We start from the raw sequence: 21,063 nt of genomic DNA, 5'->3' as shown, positions 1-21,063 counted from the left end.
TTTTAATTTTTCGGTTATCGGTTGTCCAAAAAAGACTTGAACAAATTTTGTTGGTTTTTCTTTCTTTCAAAACAATTAAGTTACCAACCATTTGGTTGTTTTTCACTATTTCGAAACAATTATGACAACCAAAATTGTTCCATAAAATGACTAAAAGTGCTGATTAGTAAATGCTAGCAAATGTAAAATGTTTCATAAGTTTTGTTCAAAACTTCATTGTGATCGAATAATATAGCTACACAGTCCATATTGTAATAACAACGCTTCAAAATAAAAACATGTCATAACACAAGTAAAGTTAGCGCATCAGTAGCACAGGTTTCAGTTAGTTTCTCGGGTTAAGCATCAATCGGCGCGGTTAGTACTTACGTGGGTGACCGCAAAAAACATGCAAAATAATAACTTTTTTTTATTTAAACGTCATAATATGAGTGGTGTAACCATATTATAAATCACACAGCTATATTATGTGTCTCAGGGCTATAAGAAGTAACACTATAATATAAGTAGTACAGCCATGTATATCCGGCATACAGCCACATTATCCGGCATACAGCCTTTTTCACTACAGTTTTTCCAATATGGTACACACAGCCTCGGCCAAAATAAAGACCGTGCTAAGTCCACTTATGGGTACCACAGCCACATTATTTCTTTCCGTGTAACATTGCAATTCGAAAATTTGGTAGTTGGTAGTTGACTACCAAGATTATTATTGACTAATAAAAGTAATTTTCGACCGAGATGTTTACTGTTGAAGAACTAAGCACCGACTGACGAAATGATTCTACTTGCTTGCCTATTTATAAACAGAGAATTTGGTAGTCGGTAGTTTTGGTAGTTATGGTAGTTGCAAGCTGGATTCACATTCAAAATTGCAAAGCCACCATGAGCATATCAACACCAGTCGAAAGTTTGGTAGTTGGTAGCTAACTACTAAGGCTATAATTGACTACCAAGCGTAATTTTTGGAGAAGAGATGTTTGATATTCGAGAACTACACGACGACTGACAAAATTATTCTACATGCTCGCCTATTTAAAACTTAATTTTTGATAGTTTTTTGACTACCAAACTAGGTACTTAACTACCAAACTGGTACTTAACTACCAAACTGGTACTTAACTACCAAACTGGTAGTTAACTACCAAACTGGTACTTAACTACCAAACTGGTACTCAACTACCAAACTGGTAGTTGACGACCAAACTGGTAGTTGACGACCATGCTGATAGAGATATGGAAGAGATGTTTACTGTTTGAGAGCTGCACACCGACCGATGAAATTATTTAGGCTGCTTTCCTATTTATAATTCGATAAGTTGGTAGTTGACTACCAAATTGGTAAAAGTTGGTGGCGATGTTTATTGTTCAACAGCTAGATATCGATATCGACTAATGAAACTATTCTTCCTGCTTGCCTCCAGAAAAATCGAGAAAAAGAAAAAAGACCTCACCAGGCTTTAGCCGGTCTATTCTTGTTATACTTTTATGGATTGTATAGAGTTAAATGGTTAACTGTCGCGGCACTCTATAAATGATAACAATACTTATCAACGTCTCATATTCGGGAATGAAAATTTCAATGGAAAACTCTGCGGAGAATGATTCCTGCTGTGAGCTTATTGTGAAGGATTTGAGGAGATTAATGCTATACCAAAGATGAGTCAATAACTTGGTTTGCAGACGAGGGTTAGTTTCAGCTATTCAGAGAGGCAAGGCGCTGGTTAGTAATATTTCTTAATTGATTTGCAATTTTATCAATCAGTCAAAGACCACGACAGAGTAAAATAAACCAGGCAGGACCGCTTCATTTTTGAAACGTCAAAGAAGGGACCTAATACTCTTTGTGAAAATTAAATCAAATGAACACTGCCATAAATTGAATAAATTTTATTCGCACATAAGGTACTAGGTAATTCAGGTCCCCAGTCCAATCAAGCGCTCCTGCCTGGTTTATTTTACTCTGCCGGGTCAAAAACCCTTTAAGAAGCAAGTTTCTGTGTTCCAAAACCAAGAAAATTTTCTCTAAACAATTTGCGTCTCAATCTTCATTTAAAAGAGTTTCTAATCAATCCTTAGATCTCCCACCAAAAAATCGTTCAAATTAGTTCAGGAAAAATGTAACAGATGGGCCTGTTGTCGACCACCATTGACTCATTTTTTGACGTTTGTCAATATTTTTCTTAATTATTTTTGTTATCAAAACACAAACCCGGAATACTCCTATTTGTTAAGACTATGGGTGATTTTGAGTGGCCTTGGGAATACAATTTTCCTCCCTTTTTCACGTAAGACACACCCGAAATGTAAACTTTCAATTTCTCCAATCGTAAGGTTCCGTTCTTACATAGAATTCAACTGCATGGAAAAACCAGAGAACTGCAACTGTCGGTGTGGGCTGGTCTTGTCCTCAAATATTTCCGTCATAACCGGGAAACACAGTTTACAATTGGCGACGAAAGTGTTCTGTTCGCAAACCAGCAAATCCAACGAAAACTGTCCAACGACGGAATCCAATTGATTCTGGAAGAATTGGAAAAGTCCGGCAATGCTGCACCGGTCGATAAGAAGAAGTTGCAGTGGGAAATTTATTGGCATCCATTGGACGAATGGGGCAACATAATTTACAAATGGGCATCGGACAACGGTATGGCGAACACGGTGTGCACATTGTTTGAGATCAGTCAAGGAGAGAATTCGGTTGATGAGGAATTTTACGGTTTGGACCAGAGCGTGTTGGTGAAAGCTTTAAAGACGTTGCAAGCGAAACAGAAGTGTGAATTGTTCGATGACCAGGAGGGAGTGAAGTTCTTTTGAGCGATTGTGATGTGTGTGATGGACCGGGTGGTTGTTTTATAATTTAATTTAAATAAAAATTTATTTCCGTAAAATTTTGGTATTATTATAAGCGGTACGGTACACACACTCTCTGCATCATCAAACAACATTCGATTCCCCAGGTATTGATATGCTGAGAATTTCGTCATCGTGATGATTGTTGTGATCCTGCTGCATACTTAACGCTATGTTCAGGCGAGTATTCGGACTAAGTAATTCCCCAGAACTTGGTGATGTAATCGGTGGAGGTCGTAAACGGGAGGGATCGAGAAGCGATTGGACTTTTGTCTGTTTTTTGACTGGCGTACGGCTCGGTGAAGATTTTCGACTGTTGAATGCTTTCAGTGTCTTGGCTCTGTACAGAAAGAAAATTGAGAAGTCAATCCACATTCATTGAAACCTCAAATTGAACATACGCATCTAACAGCTTCAGCAGCAAACGGCGATATGCTTCGTATTCATCGCTTCCAAATTCATTTGGATCATGACGTGCCATATCGTACATATCGCAAAATTGATGGATCAATCGTTGTCCATTGCCATTCAATGTAGCCGCTAGTGTCGACAGTAAAAATGCTCGGAAACTGTCACGGGGCGTTCGAACAGATCCATCTTGCTTAGCAATTTCCTTCTCTGCAATTACAACAACACAAAATTCCGACTTTGAAATGTGAATCTGCTGCACGATTAACTGACGGTGGACCATACCCAAAATCTTGATGTCATCCACTGCTTTAAATCGATAATAGTATGGCGGAAGGCTTGCGTCTGGTTTGAGAATATATCTCGAATCATCGTCCCAAATTAGCTGAGGTTCGTAAGCAATCCGTTGAATGCAATCCAGTCGACGTTCGATCTCCTTTTTTATCGACTGGAAAATATCAATTGAGTGTTTCGGAGGTCAACAAATGTTCATTCAAAAAAGAAAAACCTTCTTTGCATCGTGTCCAATCGGAAAGTGCGGACCTCGTCGTGACCTCAAGGCGAATCTCATAATTTGTCTTTTAGCGAAAATGAACAGAATTATGAATAGAATGGCACCGAGAAATGCACAGATCACATAGATGTACGCCCCGAAGACGTATTTCAGATATCCTTGGCCTTTCTTGTCAACCATTTCTTTAAACTTTACTTGCATCGATTCGGAATGTTTGCAGTTTATGTTTAGCGAGTGTATCTATCGAAGCAACGGCATTACGTCCGACCGAAATCAACAAACATTTTGTGGTTTAATTCGGAGAAATTAAATTTTTTCGAAACGAATCACCATTTGTACACATTATTTTCTTTTGTGTTGACAAACAGCTGGGATGGCTGTCAAGACTGTCAACAAATTGATGGCTAATGGGAACGTTTAATTCATTCGTTGTCACCATTCATATGAAAAAATTTGCCGCAAAAGTTCAAATATTCTGCGAGCACGACAGAGTAAAACAAACCAGGCAGGAACGGTTCATTTTTTAAACGTCAAATAAGGGATCTAATACACTGTTATGAAAATGAACTCAAATGAACACATCTACATAAGACACTGACTGTGTTTTTTCTGAAAACACAAAGGCTACTAGATAATTGAGATGCCTAGTCAAGGCAAGCGCTACTGCCTGGTTTACTTTACTATGCCGTGCTGCGAGTCAAAATCTAGTTTTCACAACGCAGGTGAGAAAATATTCATTTTCCTCCGCTGAAACTTCGGAAGACTTTGTAGTGAAAAACGTGAAACGACTGGAAATTGCATTTTCTCTGGTGAATTAGACCCTAGAAATGCAATTTCCAACTTTTCTTCCCTCGTTGAACAAATAACTATTTTATACTATAAAAAAAGAAGAGCAGGGGCAAGGATAGCATCAAATTAATCATTTTAATTGAAACATTTTGTTCAACAAAAGTACAATCGCTAAAACGAACTGGTGTGCATACGTTATTTTGCACCAGCTAGTCACATACAATTCCAAATGTGACCAGCTGGTGCAAAATAACGTATGCACACCAGTTTGATTTAGCGATTATATCTTACTCTTGACAAAATTCTTGTTTTGATTTTATTATGAAGCAAGTAGCTCATATAAATGTGTCGTGAGTTTGAACAATAAATTAAAGGTTAACGGGCCAGCGTCCGATGGTAAAAGGTAATCGCGGGCCAAAATCTTTCTAGCACATCATCGGGCAGTCATTGTTCGGGCGGGCATTGGGCGAGCCTACATATTTTTTAAGAACATTTTTGTCGTAAATTGCGACTCGACTCACTCCGGTTTTTAATTGAAAAACAGTCAGTGATCCAGCTCTTAAACTGAAAGCTTACAAGCAATATACTGGCCTTTATTATTCTTTCACGGTTATATTGAAACACTGTGATCATTGTGCGGGAAGAGCATTTTTCGGGTTGGCATTTTTGCGTGTAAAAACGGGCCTTGGGTACGCCTGCTCTCTCCTCTACGATAAATATCATGTAACGAACTCACGACAATCATGAGTCATGATTATTCTCAACAAATCAGTAGACATCATCAGTAAAACCAACGCACTGTCTAGCACCGAAGCTGACTTTGACGTCACTCATATAGAGGACAGTGCTTTGGTAGAACTCATACTCGTGGTATATTAGATCAAAGGGACCATTCACGAATTACTCCCTAGAAGCAGGAGATGACGTGTAAACAAAAGCGTGAGCTCGGTACATTTCGAAAAAATCAATAAATTTTTGTCTAAAATTCGTCATATTTAGAGTGTGTACTTCATGATTTTCGCCAATTCATTCTCAAAACCGGCATTTCATGCAGTACCATTAAGTATTAGCTTATTAAAACATTTAACAGAAATTGGTATACTGGCACTAGCAAAAAATTCAGCTGAATCGGTATATTTCCGTACGTAATTCGCCCAGAACAGACGTGCAAATCAAATAAAGAGAATTTTTTCCATCTATCTGCATAAAATCGAATGAATAAATGTAACCTCATTTACATTGAATTTTCTTTGTTCACGAAACACAATTGTTCGGATCACAAAGAAACAGCAATGCTGGCATAGAATTATCGCAGCCTTCACGTGAAGTAGTAGAGTGCAGTAGTCGCAAAAATGAAATCCTTTTTGTTCGTGTTTCTTTTCATTGGAGTCGGTATTGCAGTTCCCGACTCTCATCTTCTAGATCTTAAACATTCGAGTATTTTGTCGTCTGTCGGTGGTTTAGTGGATTCGGTTCCAACATTGCTCAACAATCCAGTCGGTGCGTATCAAAATTAAAATTAATATTGATGGGCTGAGCGCCTTTGGTAGAAACGTTATTGAATTGAATTACAGTTGAAATTCTTTTTTTTTACATAAAACCAGATGGTATTGAAGGTCTTGTAACCGTTGCTCCTCTTGCTTTAAGCTATGGTTTAAGCTCGCTAAGATTAAGCAAATCTATAGACAATTTGACAGCATTCATTCGTAAGTCAACCGATACATCGCTGACGGTCACTCAATATATTGGATCTATAAGCAATGGCTTAGATGACCTCATACCGGCCGCATTATGCTTCGACAGAGTTGTCCGTGAAGCCACAGATAAGTATCATAATCTCAATTTGTTCAAAGTTAAGTCGATAACCGACTGTTTGAGCAAGACGACCAAGGCCCAATACGATATCAGTGCAGCAATTCAGGCAAGATTGAATGGCATTCCCGCTGAATCGTCCACAGATTTGGATGACCTAACTGGTAAAATAGACAGAGCATCACAGGCAATGCAGGGTTTTGCTGATGTAGCTGATAACGTACATGGTGTAACCGGCTTCTTCTTTGGTATAGCTGCGCACATTCTACTTGTCGATTACGGTCTCATTAAATTGTCAGCAAGCTTACATATGTTAGCTAATGCTATCAGTGATTCATCTGATACATCATTTGACGAGTTGGTCAGAGCTTTGCATGGTCTTGCACAGACCGAGAAAAATATAAATGTTGCCTTCCAACATTTAGCCTATCTGACGTAAAAGGGCATTTTGGTAGATGATGATAACATCTAACGTGATATGAAGTGAAGAATACAAATCATTCTATCCGTAAGCAAACAAAATTGACTTTAGCTGTTAGCGCGAAAAACAGACTTTTACAGGGAGATAAAGTGGGATTATACCCTTGCCTTCGGCTCGGGTTATAAACTTCACACTGGCCAAAATAAAAATTTGGAAACAGGTACATAAAGTACAATTGAGTTCCAAACAATGATTTTATTTCAATTAAGAACATTATTATGAGCAAAAAATTATTCTAGACCATAACAAAAAAGTTTTTAGTTTTTTAATAAAGCAGATTTTGTGTTCATAACATGTACAACCCGATGGAGAAGGGTCAATTGTCAAACGAAGAAGGACATTTTGTTTACATCTATGCTAAATATCCCGATTGTTTTTATATTTTATATTTTATTTCGATGCCGAACGTTATTTGAAGTATTGGGGAACTATATGTATTATGCATGGAAATTTTGCATAATTAATTTTTAATTCAGTAAAGTATCGTGAAAAAATAAGAAAAATAAGCAAAGTCAGAAACCTTGGTCAACATGCGTGCAGCGCGCCATCTTTTTATTCAGTCGAAATTGCGAAAATTTACATATAAAACAATCGGGATATTTAGCAAAGATGTAAACAAAATGTCCTTCTTAATTTGGCAAATGACCCTTCTCCATCGGGTTGTACATGTTATGAACACAAAACCAGCTTTATAAAAAAAACTAAAAACTTTTTTGTTATGGTCTAGAATAATGTTTTGCTCATAATAATTTTCGTAATCGAAATAAAATCGTTGTTTGGAACTCAAATTGAGTATCTTAGACTCCATACGAAACACAATTGCATAGTGCATTTTGTGTCAAAGGTCTGAAAATTTTACCATCGGTAAATATGAACTTCCAGAATCTAATGCAATGTGGAGCCCAAAATTTTAGCCCCTCCCATTCTCCTCACAACTCTTTAAAGTTTATTGAATTATTATTATTTTAAGAATTATTGTGAAGCCGCCATGACTCCTACCATAGCTATATATAGCTCAAATGAAAGAGGAAAGTCCAAAGTTTTTTTTTTTGACACACCTTGGTTTTTAAAATTTTCCATTTTCATTGGGCTTTTCCGAGCATTGGCGAAATATAAGAAAAAAAGTTGAATTTCGAAATGAGATAACTCGTGAAATTTAATTTTTACAAAAAAACGATGTCACCATTTACTCATCGAGAGGGTCCACCAGTCAGAACTCTGGAATTTTACGACTTCTCAATGTAATTTTTGAATGTGTCAAAAGTTCTTCTGGATAAAATAACCAAAATTTCATGAATACCTGACATCCTAGCATATTATCCTGATGGGATATAGCCAGGAACAGCGTCGGAAGTGACACATGTTTTTGGTTTTTCAGGAATTTCTTGAAAAAACTACATTTGTCAAGTTAAATAAGGAAGATTTACAGACCCGTATAGTCCTGGCCTCTTTCTTCCGCTCCCAATTCTAGAACTGAAAGTTTTAAAGGACGTACCTGAATTTTTTTGTTTTTGCTTTGGTACTTTTAGGATTATTGACCTGGTAGAGTACTAGTTCCTAAAATTCGAACACTCCACATGGTCCAGCATCTTCCCAGTTCTAGAACGCTGTGATTTTACGAGTTAACTCTTTTTTTTTTGAATTTTCTTCTTGCCTAATGGGATGACGAAGGTAGTTGGTTGGTTGATTCCTAAAATTCCATCATTCTTCATGGTTCAGTATCCTCCCGGATCAAAAACTTCAGCATTTTCTGGGATAACAAAAACCTTTGAGGGTGTTGTTTTGATATTAAGAAACTTTAGGGTAAGTAAGTAAAACGCTACACTTGTAAAAGTACGTCAAATGAAAGGTATTTACAATACAAATCGACAAAAAAAAACAGATTATGGAAATTGGATGACCGACTCGTGAGTTAGAGCCCTTGATGTGAACCAGGTACAGGGTGCAAAGCAGTCTTTGCTTGTTGGCCAAATTTGAACGGATTTCGACTGTTTTTGCTTTATTAGATATGTATTGACCGTATCAACTAGGGAAAAGAAATATATTATGAAATTTAGTTCACCAGAGCGTGAGCTAGGTCTCTTGGAGTGAGCTTATATCCGGCTACTCGGCCGTACAGTGAACGTTGTGTATTTTGTCAATATCTCGAGTAATTTTTGACCGAATTTCATGATTTTTTTTTGTTTGAAAGGTATTACAGAATGTAAAGCGTCAGTACTATTTTCAGTCTACAAACAAAATAGCTGCCGGCGGCCATATTGGATTTTAGAAAAATAGTACTTAGAGATTACCCTACCCTGTTTCTGTTAACAGACAAGTAGTTTTATTAGAGAAGTAATTGGTGATGTGTGTGGGCGGGGGTTTCAGGCATTCCATACATCACTCATATGGGCATGGCGATAAAAAAAAGTTTCAAATTTGGATATCTATTTAGGCTTTTTATTTGAGAGGTACGGGCTTTCGTAATTGCGCTGTTTGCAATTTTTAAGATGAATACTTTCATGCCGCACTTGGGATAGGTGGGCAATAATGTCAAGTACGTAATAGGGATACGGAAGCATATTGGTAACGAGCGCATGATTTCTCAAAATAGTCCCTGTGTTGAGCTGTTGTGCCATTTGAGGCGAAAGTGATGTTGGGCAGCAGATACGTACATCATTTTTGAATTCTAAGGGATCATTGTTTGTTGCACACATGTAGTTGGTTGCATAAATAACTATTAGATGATCGTTAAATTGGGGGTATGCCTTGAGTAACAGTACGGTTATTCATCTGCTATCGATAACGACGACAAAAATAATGACAAGCTCTGGGTATTATAATATGGTCATTTTCATAGTAAAATGTATGTTAACAGAAATTGAAGTACAAGATTTGAAATAAACCGATTAAAAATACTTTGATCTATATAAGTAGTAACCTGATAATACTGGTCAAATGCTTGTCGTCTGTAACAGGTTAGTGCTTTTCTAGAATGATGTTATTTCGATAAAGATTTAAGCAATAAAAACTTTCCGTATTTTATACAACAGATGTTACATAAAAGGGTTAAAGTCAACATTCTCGTTGTAGTTCCATTTATTTACGAATCTCGGGTCATCGTACAGTATGTATGCAATAGAATTGTATACGAGGAGATCTCAACCTCGCATCGCCATCGAGATGAAAGCTCACAATAATACGTTAGTGGTAAAAAAACAAAAGTTTAATCTTATCTCTCCACAAACAGTGTTGTTGTCATCAACACTGAATCTGATAATATTTCTTTTTCTCTACGGTTGACTAATGAATCCGGTGTATGTACGAGGCAAATAAATAGTCTAATTATGTAAAAATTACACACTATTAACGCATGAATACGCCAATTTTAATGATAATTTTATTATAATCTCCATATTTATGCATAATAACAGGCACTATCTTATTTGGATATTACAGAGGATTGATAATATTTAATGGTGTTATTCAAATTGGGCTCATTAATTCGGATTCGATTAGCATAAATCAGTAATTATTCGGTTTTAAAAAGTGTCGACAGCTCTCGAACGCCGTCTAATAAAATTCAAGTTTTTGTTTAAAAAAGAGGAAAAAAATCTATTCATTGGATTGGATATGTATACAGAACTAAACGGAAAGATAGACGCGTACTTACGAGACGAGACCAGTGTCTGGTCATCAGACGTGCATCGAAATCATGTCGGATATTTCATATACGTTCTGGTCGTACCGATTTTTTGTATCTTTGGTATAATAACCAATTCTCTCAATGCAATTATATTTTCAAGACCACGTATGGTATCATCATCTTACATCTATTTTACTGGTACATACTCATAATATTCGACATGCTGGGGACTGCTTCAATTTCATTTATTTTTTTCTAATGAAATTATTTTAGCTCTTTCTTGTTTGGACTTACTTTCTTGTTTGCTTTTGTTTCTTTCTTGTTTGGCTAGAACGGAATTTAGGATGGTTGATGGATGGCGACGATTCGATTTGTTTTGTTTTTTACCGATTTCTGGAATTACAACATCAGCATCGAATTTTGTGACGTTAGCTGTAGTAATAGGTATGGTAGTCGTAGTGGTGCCTGACTTGCACGCATTTTGCAAATGGCTTGACATCTGTTACAAATCTTAAGTTGCTTGCCCCCTTATATAGCAGAAAACATGTTAAAATGTATTGAAGTAAAAGATTTTGTATCTCCGTTAGACTACCACAATTAACACCAGATTCAAAAATTACTGTGATAAGCTTGCCATCTGAGAAAGGTTAATCAGTGTGGTATTCGAAGATGTGTGAAATATACATTAGGACTAATATCGTAACACTCTGGCATAAGCCTATTACTGGTGAAATTTAACGAAATTTAACAAAATTTTTATTTACGAAATTTTGAGTTTGTGAAATTTAACGAAATTGGTTAAATTTAACGAAATTGCTTAAATTTAACGAAATTGCTTAAATTTAACGAAAGTGATTAAATTTAACGAAATTGGTGAAATTTAACGAAATTGGTGAAATTTAACGAAATTGGTTAAATTTAACGAAATTGCTTAAATTTAACGAAAGTGATTAAATTTAACGAAATTGGTGAAATTTAACGAAATTTGTGAAATCTTACGAAAGATTGATGCAAATATTTTGTACTTTAGAGATGACACATACGTTGTCCAATATAAAGTCATATTAGCAAAAGCCCATTGTTTATTTTATCATCGTTGTCGTTAACATATGTCAAAAAGTAAAACCCCGGAATGCCTTTCAGCAATACGAATAAATTTCGAATTGTTCCTGTTTTAAATTAGTTTGCTCTGTCAATAAATAAATAAATTTAGGTCATTTAATTGCACAAATTGTGGGTAAAAAAATTAATCATCAAGTCGTTCATTGATTATTCCACTCATGTTGATTTTAAATTATTATTCAGTTAAAGCTCGACGTGAAAAGCTTCTGAAATTGGAGTGGCAAATAAAAGGCAATAAATTTGAATATTATATTTGAGCTTAACTTGATTGGTTTATTTATCTGATTGATGCAACACAAAAGGTTATTTATTCCGCGAAAGCGCATTCAATCATTGCAAAGGGCTGTTTGGTATGCAGCGATATCCGAATAATTGTAATGCTTAATTCCTATAATCACCGGAATATAAAAATATTTTTTTCCAATTAATATTTTAGACCGAGTAATCTACATGAAGACGTGCTTGCCGAAAGGAATACCAAAATATTGTCAGCCTACAGTGGCGAAAAAAGTTGTTTCCGTAATCATTTGCGTTTGCGTCTTCTGTAATTTGCCTTATTTCTTCATTTACCAAGAAGTTGACGGCCGCTTAGTAACGTCTGCATTCTTCGAATCCATGTAAGTCTGTGCACTGAGAGAAAATGGAGTTTCAGTTTTATTATTGGTCCAGAAACAACACAGATAACTCTCAGTGCACGCACAGGTGGAGATGATGCTGTTTATTTTAACAAAGTTTTAAATTTTTTTTAGATGGTACAGCATTTACAATTGGATCAAATTTTTCATTTTAGTCCTGAGTTCTGCAATTTTGATTGGAACTAACGCAAAGATGATATGCATTATGAGAAAGTGGTACAAACGCAGTTATTTATTGAGATGCGGAAATTCCATGTCGGAAAAGAAGCAACTGTTTGTAAGTCGATTTGAATTTTATTTTCTATTGAGTCATTCTATAGGAAGTAGGGGGGGGGGGGGGGGCGCTACGCGATTCCTTTTCAATTTTTCACAAACTCAAATTCTGGACTTCTAATTACAAGACTAAAATCATCTGAAATCTTTCACGGCAAGCATATCTTAAACTACAGTTGACGTCAGTGAAATTTATACGTGAATTTGCTTCAGCTGATCCACTCATACAAACAACAAATACGAGTGAAATGGTTACACGCACGTGCTTAATAATGATAAACACTGTATAAAAATGTACAAGCACAGCGCTCCCACAGTGTCCTACTTTCCTACTTTGTCCTACATTTTGAAAATTCGACCTACTTGTCCTACTGTCCTGCGTAGGTCATTTTTTCTAAACCATTCTCATACATTTCTATAAAAATAAAACTTTTATTCGGTTCCTACTGTGGTCTGCAGTCGAATTTAATGACCAAAGTACAAGGAGTCAACTTGTACGTGAAAATCACAATCTCACAATCTGTTAAAAAGCTTATCTTAGAGTAGATCTGGTAGATTCGGATAAAGACGAGAATTACTCTTCTTTGACTTACATTTTCCTTCTCGTTCGTGGAATGAACAATTTTGCGACAATGTGTGAATGGAATCACACATTGTATGAATGATTTGCAAAATTGTTCGACTATCGTTAGTGATTCATTGGTGGTTGGACTAAGCCTAATCCGTCCTTTACTTCTATATACTCAGTGAAGAGTATAACCTGAAGTGAATCACAGCGAGCTGGCGTTCCTCATCTTCATTCCACAGCTGAAATGCTTATCAAATGAAGCTAAAAAATCAAAATAAAATAGTTTGAACACTCTGCCCTTACCCAGGACTCACGTTAAGTGAATGAATTGAGAAAAAAAAGGCTGTTCCGACCTCGAGACCTAGCGGCGGTCCAAAAAACAGAGTGGACTGACTATCTTCAGTTGTTTCCGCTGGCCTCTTACACAAGACAGCAGTAAATCTTTCAATTTAACTAGCGTTAGAAAGTTTACAAGTTGCCATCTACTGATGGAAAATCGGGTGTCAAAGAAAGCTACATTCCAAAAAAAAATGAGAAGTAGAATATAAAACATAGTCACAGTCAACAAATGAAACTTGTTCAATGAAGTCATATTTGATTCATAGGACCACAACACTGGTCATGATTTCTTGTTTTCATCATTCCGAAAGTCTTGAAATTGGTGCTTGTCAGCACGAAGAAGTCTAGCCTGAGTACGAGAAAAGAGGAACAAGAAAGGTAGAATGTCGCAGTTAGTTCGGGCACCGAAATACAAATATGAACTATGAAGAAGTCCTATCACTCTTCATGTGAAAATATTGTCCTACATGTTCTATCGAAGGACAGGAAATTTTTAGTGGGACCACTGCAAGCATTTTTGTTAGTTTGAGTGCAAAACATCTGAAGCAAATTGGTGTTCGAACTGACGTCTAATTACGACTAACAGGGCGGCATGTGACTTACTTTTCTCACTAATTCTGACTTTTTTTTAAAGAAGCGATAGTGACTTACTTTTTTGTTTTTTTTTTACTTTTCTAACTATTTCTAACTATTTCGGAAAAAGTATTGAAAATCGGAACAATTTCCTTTTCCAACTAAATATTTATTACAAAAAGACAACACAAAATTTGCCTGCGGCGCAAAGATGTACGTAGTAAGGTAACTGACTGAAAGTTGACCTAGTGGAAAAGTGATCTTAAGTTTTCCGTGTAAATTTGTATGAAGAAAAAATTATCGGTCAACTCAACATTCAATAAACCGTGATATGTACTATGACTTTTGTATAGATAGGACAACTCACGATTCAATGTGTTTGAGATTTGTCAAATTAGGTCAACTTTCAGTCAGTTACCTTATATGAAAATTTTCCGACTTTCCTACGTATTAGGGCAACTCAGTTTTTCTGTTTTTTAGTCGTAGAGTAGTTTACGGTAGCCCACTTATCCCATGTGAAAATAAAATTCGCTGAGAATTTTTTTTAGTCGAACAGAAAGTAGCCTAAGGTAGCTGTATTCTGGGACTGGTAAGACGACCAGTATCCTACAGATGCTTCTGCAAAGGTTTTATTGTGAACGCAATCTAGATGTCCCCATCCCCATACGACATTCAAACAAAAATATATTAAGAAGCAGAAATTTAAAACATTTTAAGTTTTTGTGTTGACAAGGTTCAAAAATAGGGTGACTATACATGAATGGAGAAAATCATCTCCTGGAAAACCTCCAGCTGATGCGATTCTTTGACATAAATTCAATTGTATTTAACAAAAAACACATTCAAAATAGAGGAACAGTGAAAATCAGCTTTTGGGAGGGATTTTTTTATCCTTAAAAATGCTCAAAGGTTCACCCTATTTTTGGACCTTGACAATACAAAACTTAGTTTCTGCTTCCAATGCTTCTATTACTTTATAATGAATTGAAATACCTCTCAAATGAGCTATGTTCTGCTGTGCCAGCTACGGCTCTACTCGTACGTTTTCGGAATAAAATTAAAACAAAATAAAATGATCGAGTCTAGTTTTTGACAATTGAATTTCAACTGTCAAAAACCAGATTTTATTTTACTTTTACCCGCACAAGCTTCGACCTCGGCTTCGACTAAAAAAGTGTATCTACGGATAACTAAACTAAATGTGGAAAACCGATGTACGTATAACAATTGAAAAACCTAATCTATCGAGGAATCATGTTCAAAAAAGGAACGTGAGGTAAAATTATATTTAAATTTTAAATCAAGTTTTTGAGTAAAATACCTTACTTGGCATTGCCAAGTTGGCAATGGAATAAATGGTGTAAATGGCAATTCTTGTGTGTAAACAATTTTAAAGGACTAGTCACTGTTGTTTTTAGCAATCTTTCAGTTTGATGAGGTAAGCGAGAAATAACTTCGATATTTTATTTTTCCCATAAACAATTCTAAATTTTTGATCACCTTCCTTTACTGTCCTTTATGGTACATTCAGATATTATCGATTTAATAAAAGTGTCTGTTTAAACATGTGCCGTTGAGTTTTAAGTATTATGGAGTTATTTTGATAACTCATCGTCTCGTAGATATATTTGCTCTAAATAGACGTTTGTAAAAATAAAGTTGCATTTTGTGAGTCATGTCAGTTTAAGGGACAAATACAAGTAATCAGATAACAATAAGTTCTTAGTCAAATCGTCAAAACTAAGTTTATTATTATTTTCTGATCTCCCAATCACACTTTGTGATAAAGAAAAAGGCTTTGTCTCAATAAAGTAACCAATAAATCATAATCGAATTTCGTGCTTCTTTTTCAAGATTTTTAAACCTCCCGCCTGCTGCTAACAAGCGCTAAAGTGTACTTTACTCTTTCTTAGTAGAAAGCAAAAGTGTGAGCTTGAAATTCACGTTTTAGAGCTGGTTTTTGTTCACTATTCGGTCACTTTTTATAAATCAATCGATAGTGAGAATACCAACTATTTTCGGAAAATTTGATCACTTTTTCACTATTTTCTGAAGAAAAATCACATGCCGCCCTGGACTAATAGAAAGCCAGTCAATCGCCTAAACTATATTAACCATATAGTTGTACAGCGTGAGTCTGTCCGTCGTTATACCAAAATATTATTTATGAAAATAAAACTTTCTTCATCGTTCGGATGAACTTCATGAACTTTTAGCCCAGAATGAAATAGTTTGATGCAACATATGTTATCAAGCGTTGCGTTGTACTGCAATAACTCCGAAAATCACTCAAATTTACCGTTAACCTTTCACATACGGCAAGCATATCGCTGTAATTTTGAATCTGTTATCTGAATTATACTCGATATGAGTGAATATAGTTAACAGATTAAAACCGAATCTTTTACTTCAATAGTTTGCTATTAGGTTTACCATCGTCCACGAACACATGACAGGCAAGAGACGTTCCCCCAATAACTACTTTTTACGAGAGCAAAAATTAAGATAAAAAACGCAGCCCAGATAGCAATGGACGTCATCATCCCTTAGCCTACCACCTTGATCTATTGCACTCTATAAAACCATATTAACGACATGATTGAGCGACCACAAATTAAGGATCATGCCATTTAAACTCTACCCATTTTCACCCCTAAATGTTAACACGATGATGCACTCTGTACAGTACATAACACCAAAACTACATTTTTTCCAGAGTCAAACACAATTAACGTTGACTATAATTGTGGTCGTTTTTCTATTTCTAATTGGGGAAATACCGATGTATCTTGCATCCCGACGCAGCGCAATTACAATGCTTTTTCAGGTAATTCTCCAACTAATTTTCCAACTCAGACACTTTGATATAATAAACTAAGTTATTTTCACACTCCATAAAACTAACATATAAATTTCTTCATTTAACCGAAAAAAGGGCGATTTATCGAAAAGTTCATCGCAAGCCTTGGAAACATTTCGTATTATTGCAACCTTCTTGCACGCCCTACATATCAGTTTGAACATTGCAATTTATACATCTCTCAATCCACCCTATATCATTGAGTTATTTGACTTTCTGCAGATTATTTGCTCGAAATGCCATTGGAAAGTATTTAGCAATAATACCGGCGGTAATACATCGAATAAAATCATTTCGAATTCTTTTGAAACGAATATTTGCATTATTCATGGCGTATCCGTAGACGAATCGTCTATGTCGAAAAAATCTATCACAGTGAACAGTGCTAGAACCAGCAATTATAGGATTTGTACATGTCCTTCGACAGCAACGAAAAAGGAAACGATTGAAATTGAGAACAACGATTATGTGGAAATTTTGGCGTCATAAAATATAATGTGACTGTCTGTTCTGTATGTTGTATTGAATTGCTATCCGATCATAATAAAATGCTAATTTTGTAATGTAAAAAACAACAAGAAAAGTACTGTCTATGTTCGATGCTATTCGTCACCTCACTCGATAAATTTCCTATCATGTCGGTTGCATCATGGAACACTTAGGTGTTAATCAGAAACCGTTCATCGAGAATTATATTTCAATGTAAATTCGATTGGACAATTGGTCACCGGAAGTTTAATCGACTGGGTAAAGTCAATGCTATGTCATTGGTAAAGTACAATGCATTTTGAACAGTTGAACTGATATTTATGGCTGCCACAATGCACACAATTTATTACACCATACAATTTGCAGAAGGTAAACATATCGCCGATTTATCGAGTTATCCGGTACTTCTTTTTATCAAAGTATTTTCGATAGAAACAAAATCTACTACTTCATTAGTTGTATCACACGTTTTACTATATAAGACCTCATTATCCAGAGCTCATCGCTTGTTTTCGTCATCTCTATCGATTACAGATGCTATCAACGTTTGCTACATCATTTCAACCAATTTTTATTTATTTCGTTGCAAGTTACATACCAACGCACTGCAAGCATGATTGATCGTAGTGACAGCTGTCAAATAGAGTATAATCTTTGAGGAAAACTTTTTCTTAATTTTTTTACATTGCCAAAACTTGTTCGATACACTGTTCAGTTTCAGTACTCTTTTGAGAAAACCACTCATGGCTGAAGTGTGTTGCTTGTAGACGTATCTAGTAAAAAGGCACACAATAGAAATTTTCTGATTTTCGCGAGAAAAACGATTCGCAGCTGCATGTTAGTTCGAGATAAGCTATGAATACATTCATAGCAGTAGAAGAGACTGTTTAAAGAAAAATTGGCTCCACTTCTCATATATTAAGACCCTGCAACATAATACCATTATTTTAAACTTAATTTATATGAACAGTTTTAAGTACTGCGTAGAGGAGGCTACTTTTGAAAATTTTGGTCTGGTGCTTGGTTCGTGATATGCTTGATTTCATTAAAAATAGAAAATTGCATAGCAATGTATGACATTAGGCTGAAAACTTACTTACTTACTTAGGCGGGCACTACAACCTACTATTGGTTTTGGCCTCTTCCAGCAATCTTCTCCAATCGGACCTATTCCGCGCCAGTCGCTCCGTTGGTCCGTTGTCATGTACTTGGTTTTTCTCTCACTGACCTTGAGACCGAACTCAAGGCCGAAAACACACAAGCAATTTTGAGTTGATGGGATCGACAATTATGCTGTGTTTTCCATTGAAATCCAATATTCACCACAGACTTTGGTTCGAGTTAAGGACCAACATCATGTTCGATATTTTTTATCTTACATTTCACTTCAGAGCCAAGCTTCGGCTTCGTTTTATTTTCAAACTCACGATAACAAAATGGTGGTGAGGTGGCAAAGGACATAGCTCGACCGACATATAGATAAATTAGTTCTCAATGTCCATTTCTGATATAGCCGAAATTAGGTTGACAAAAAAAAAGTTTCCGTCCAACACGAACAGGAATCGAAAAGCGATATATTCAAACCGTTAAGTGGTTATATTGAAGAAAGAATTTCGAATCACAAATCATTGCCAGCACCCACGCTTCCTAAAATCGGAAAATCATTTAAATGACAAATGGTCGAAAATAAATTTCAAAAAAAAGAAAGAAAAAAAAACTTTCGCTTCAAGTCTTGTAATAATTTAGATAGTTACTACAAGGAAAATGACATTATTTCAACCTATCCATATATCAAGTAGTGCCGAAATAATTCATTTCCATTTTGTGATGTCGACTTTGTCGTTGTATAAATTTATTGATGGAAAGTGAAGTTTTTCCATTTTTTTTCTCGTTCGGGGAAAGTGGTTATAAATAGCATTTTATATTATATGATATACATAAACAGAAAACCGTCTTATAGGAAACTGGATGGAACGAAAAATATGTATGAAATGGATTAACAACAAGACGAGGATATTTTTCTCTTGCCGTTATACATATTATAGAAACGAGTAATGTAACATGACATTCTGTTTAGACACTTAAACTCAAGATGAAATAAATTACTTTCCCGACGAAAATGAGTTTTCACCGTTTTAATGCAGTTGTCATTTTTACGATATAGATTTTCGAGTTAAGTGATTATTACAGCGAACCTTTCATTTCAAACATACAATACCGATCGAAAGTCTGAGTGGATACAAGCAGCTGTCCAAATAGCTTGTTTGTTTTGGCTGTAATTTTATTTGAAACTATTTTTAAAAGTTACTTCTACCCATTACTACTAACCATATAAGTTGACATATTATGATGTACCCATTTATCCATTCGAAACTAAGCAATCAACTGTTCACGTCGAAATTGTCTGGTTGAAGCCGTGAATTGGATTTTTTTTGGTTATTTACTCGTAAATAGTTATTTGTTAACTGAGAGGAGAAAATAAGAAATTTTATTTGGGTTTCGAGAGCGTAGCGAAGTCCACAAGTCACCCGAGAAAATGGAATTTCCTACTTTTTCATACTTTTGTACAAATTTCATAAAAGTTTAACTTTAACTATACGTTTAAGGGTGCAAGAGGCTGAAGGTCAAAGTACGCAATAGATAAACTGGCTCAGTCGCAGCAAACATTCCGACTGTTCTGATGCTCGTTTTATTTTGTGGCCTTTTTCATTTCATTTATTTACATTTGGAACACTCAAGGATCACTCCATATACAAATGTGAAATGTCCGTACAATCATATCTACTAGTTAACCATAAATACAAGAATAAACAAGAATAGACCGGCTAAAGCCTGGTGAGGTCTTTTTTCTTTTTCTCGATTTTTTCTGGAGGCAGGCAGGCAGAATAGTTTCATTAGTCGATATCCAGATGTTGAACAATAAACATCTCAACCAACTTTCACCAATTTAGTATTCAACTACCACATTATCGAATTATAAATAGGCAAGCAGCCTAAATAATTTCATCAGTCGGTGTGCAGCTTTCAAACAGTAAAAATCTCTTCCACATCTATATCAGCAAGGTCGTCAACTACCAGTTTGGTAGTCAACTACCAAAAATTAAGCTTTAAATAGGCGAGCATGTAGAATAATTTTGTCAGTCGTCGGTTAGTTCTCGAATATCAAACATTTCTTCTCCAAAAATTACGCTTGGTAGTCAATTAAAGCCTTGGTAGTTATCTACCAACTACCAAACTTTCGAATTGCAATGTTAACTCTGAGCTATCGGTTATCAGATAACAAACAATTATTATTTGCGTGGTGTTGATATGTTCATGGTGGCTTTGCAATTTTGAATGTCAATCCAGTTCGCAACTACCATTACTACCAAAACTACCGACTACCAAATTTTCTGTCTATAAATAGGCGAGTAAGTAGAATCATTTCGTCAGTCGGTGATTAGTTCTTCAACAGTAAACATCTCTGTCGAAAATTACGTTTGATAGTCAATAATAATCTTGGTAGTCAGCTACCAACTACCAAATTTTCGAATTGCAATGTTAACTGTGAGCTATCGGTTATCAACAAAAACAGCAATAATAAACGACAAGCTCTAACTAATGAGGTCTAATATAGCGAAAAGCATGTTCAAAACAAATGAAGTAAAAGATTTCTGAAATAAATCTCTGAAAATCTTCTATCAAGTGAAGTAACAGATCAGATAGTAAAACTATGTTAA

General features: G+C 35.6%; 3 protein-coding genes across 5 annotated transcripts; 2 read left to right on the top strand and 1 right to left on the bottom strand.

Moving 5' to 3' along the window:
• Positions 1 to 2,152: 2,152 nt before the first annotated feature.
• LOC119071809 (vacuolar protein-sorting-associated protein 25) lies at positions 2,153 to 2,894 on the top strand. The gene is made up of 2 exons (XM_037176874.1): positions 2,153 to 2,291; positions 2,355 to 2,894. The coding sequence occupies exons 1-2, from the start codon at positions 2,242 to 2,244 to the stop codon at positions 2,818 to 2,820; spliced, it is 516 nt and encodes a 171-aa protein (XP_037032769.1). The 5' UTR covers positions 2,153 to 2,241; the 3' UTR covers positions 2,821 to 2,894.
• Positions 2,863 to 4,152, bottom strand: LOC119071787 (protein C1orf43 homolog). The gene is made up of 4 exons (XM_037176848.1): positions 3,773 to 4,152; positions 3,550 to 3,712; positions 3,258 to 3,474; positions 2,863 to 3,196 (listed from the first exon to the last, which is right to left on the bottom strand). The coding sequence occupies exons 1-4, from the start codon at positions 3,977 to 3,979 to the stop codon at positions 2,941 to 2,943; spliced, it is 843 nt and encodes a 280-aa protein (XP_037032743.1). The 5' UTR covers positions 3,980 to 4,152; the 3' UTR covers positions 2,863 to 2,940.
• Positions 4,153 to 5,842: 1,690 nt separating this feature from the next.
• LOC119071773 lies at positions 5,843 to 17,428 on the top strand. Of its 3 annotated transcripts, none has more exons than XM_037176823.1 (5): positions 5,843 to 6,067; positions 12,044 to 12,224; positions 12,357 to 12,519; positions 16,712 to 16,822; positions 16,931 to 17,428. In XM_037176823.1, the coding sequence occupies exons 1-5, from the start codon at positions 5,920 to 5,922 to the stop codon at positions 17,342 to 17,344; spliced, it is 1,017 nt and encodes a 338-aa protein (XP_037032718.1). In that variant the 5' UTR covers positions 5,843 to 5,919; the 3' UTR covers positions 17,345 to 17,428. The 3 variants fall into 3 exon arrangements, with proteins under 3 accessions (XP_037032718.1, XP_037032721.1, XP_037032719.1); XM_037176824.1 differs by lacking the exon at positions 5,843 to 6,067 and adding an exon at positions 10,574 to 10,929; XM_037176826.1 differs by lacking the exons at positions 12,044 to 12,224; positions 12,357 to 12,519; positions 16,712 to 16,822; positions 16,931 to 17,428 and adding an exon at positions 6,172 to 6,892.
• The last annotated feature ends 3,635 nt before the right edge of the window (positions 17,429 to 21,063 follow it).

Source organism: Bradysia coprophila, assembly GCF_014529535.1.
Source record: "Bradysia coprophila strain Holo2 chromosome IV unlocalized genomic scaffold, BU_Bcop_v1 contig_5, whole genome shotgun sequence".
Taxonomy (NCBI): Eukaryota; Metazoa; Arthropoda; class Insecta; order Diptera; family Sciaridae; genus Bradysia; species Bradysia coprophila.
Note: the sequence above shows the minus strand (reverse complement) of the source record. Positions and strands in the feature narration are given on the sequence as shown.

Bases quoted from the DNA above. Each gene is read 5' to 3' on its own strand.
- LOC119071809 (XM_037176874.1), top strand. From the start codon at position 2,242: ATGGGTGATTTTGAGTGGCCTTGGGAATACAATTTTCCTCCCTTTTTC. The intron at 2,292-2,354 runs GTAAGACACACC...GTTCTTACATAG, and splicing joins AATTTTCCTCCCTTTTTCAC to AATTCAACTGCATGGAAAAA.
- LOC119071787 (XM_037176848.1), bottom strand. From the start codon at position 3,979: ATGCAAGTAAAGTTTAAAGAAATGGTTGACAAGAAAGGCCAAGGATAT. The intron at 3,475-3,549 runs GTATGGTCCACC...TTGTAATTGCAG, and splicing joins GGATGACATCAAGATTTTGG to AGAAGGAAATTGCTAAGCAA. The intron at 3,197-3,257 runs GTATGTTCAATT...CTTTCTGTACAG, and splicing joins CTGCTGAAGCTGTTAGATGC to AGCCAAGACACTGAAAGCAT.
- LOC119071773 (XM_037176823.1), top strand. From the start codon at position 5,920: ATGAAATCCTTTTTGTTCGTGTTTCTTTTCATTGGAGTCGGTATTGCA. The intron at 12,225-12,356 runs GTAAGTCTGTGC...AATTTTTTTTAG, and splicing joins TCTGCATTCTTCGAATCCAT to ATGGTACAGCATTTACAATT. The intron at 12,520-16,711 runs GTAAGTCGATTT...CATTTTTTCCAG, and splicing joins CGGAAAAGAAGCAACTGTTT to AGTCAAACACAATTAACGTT.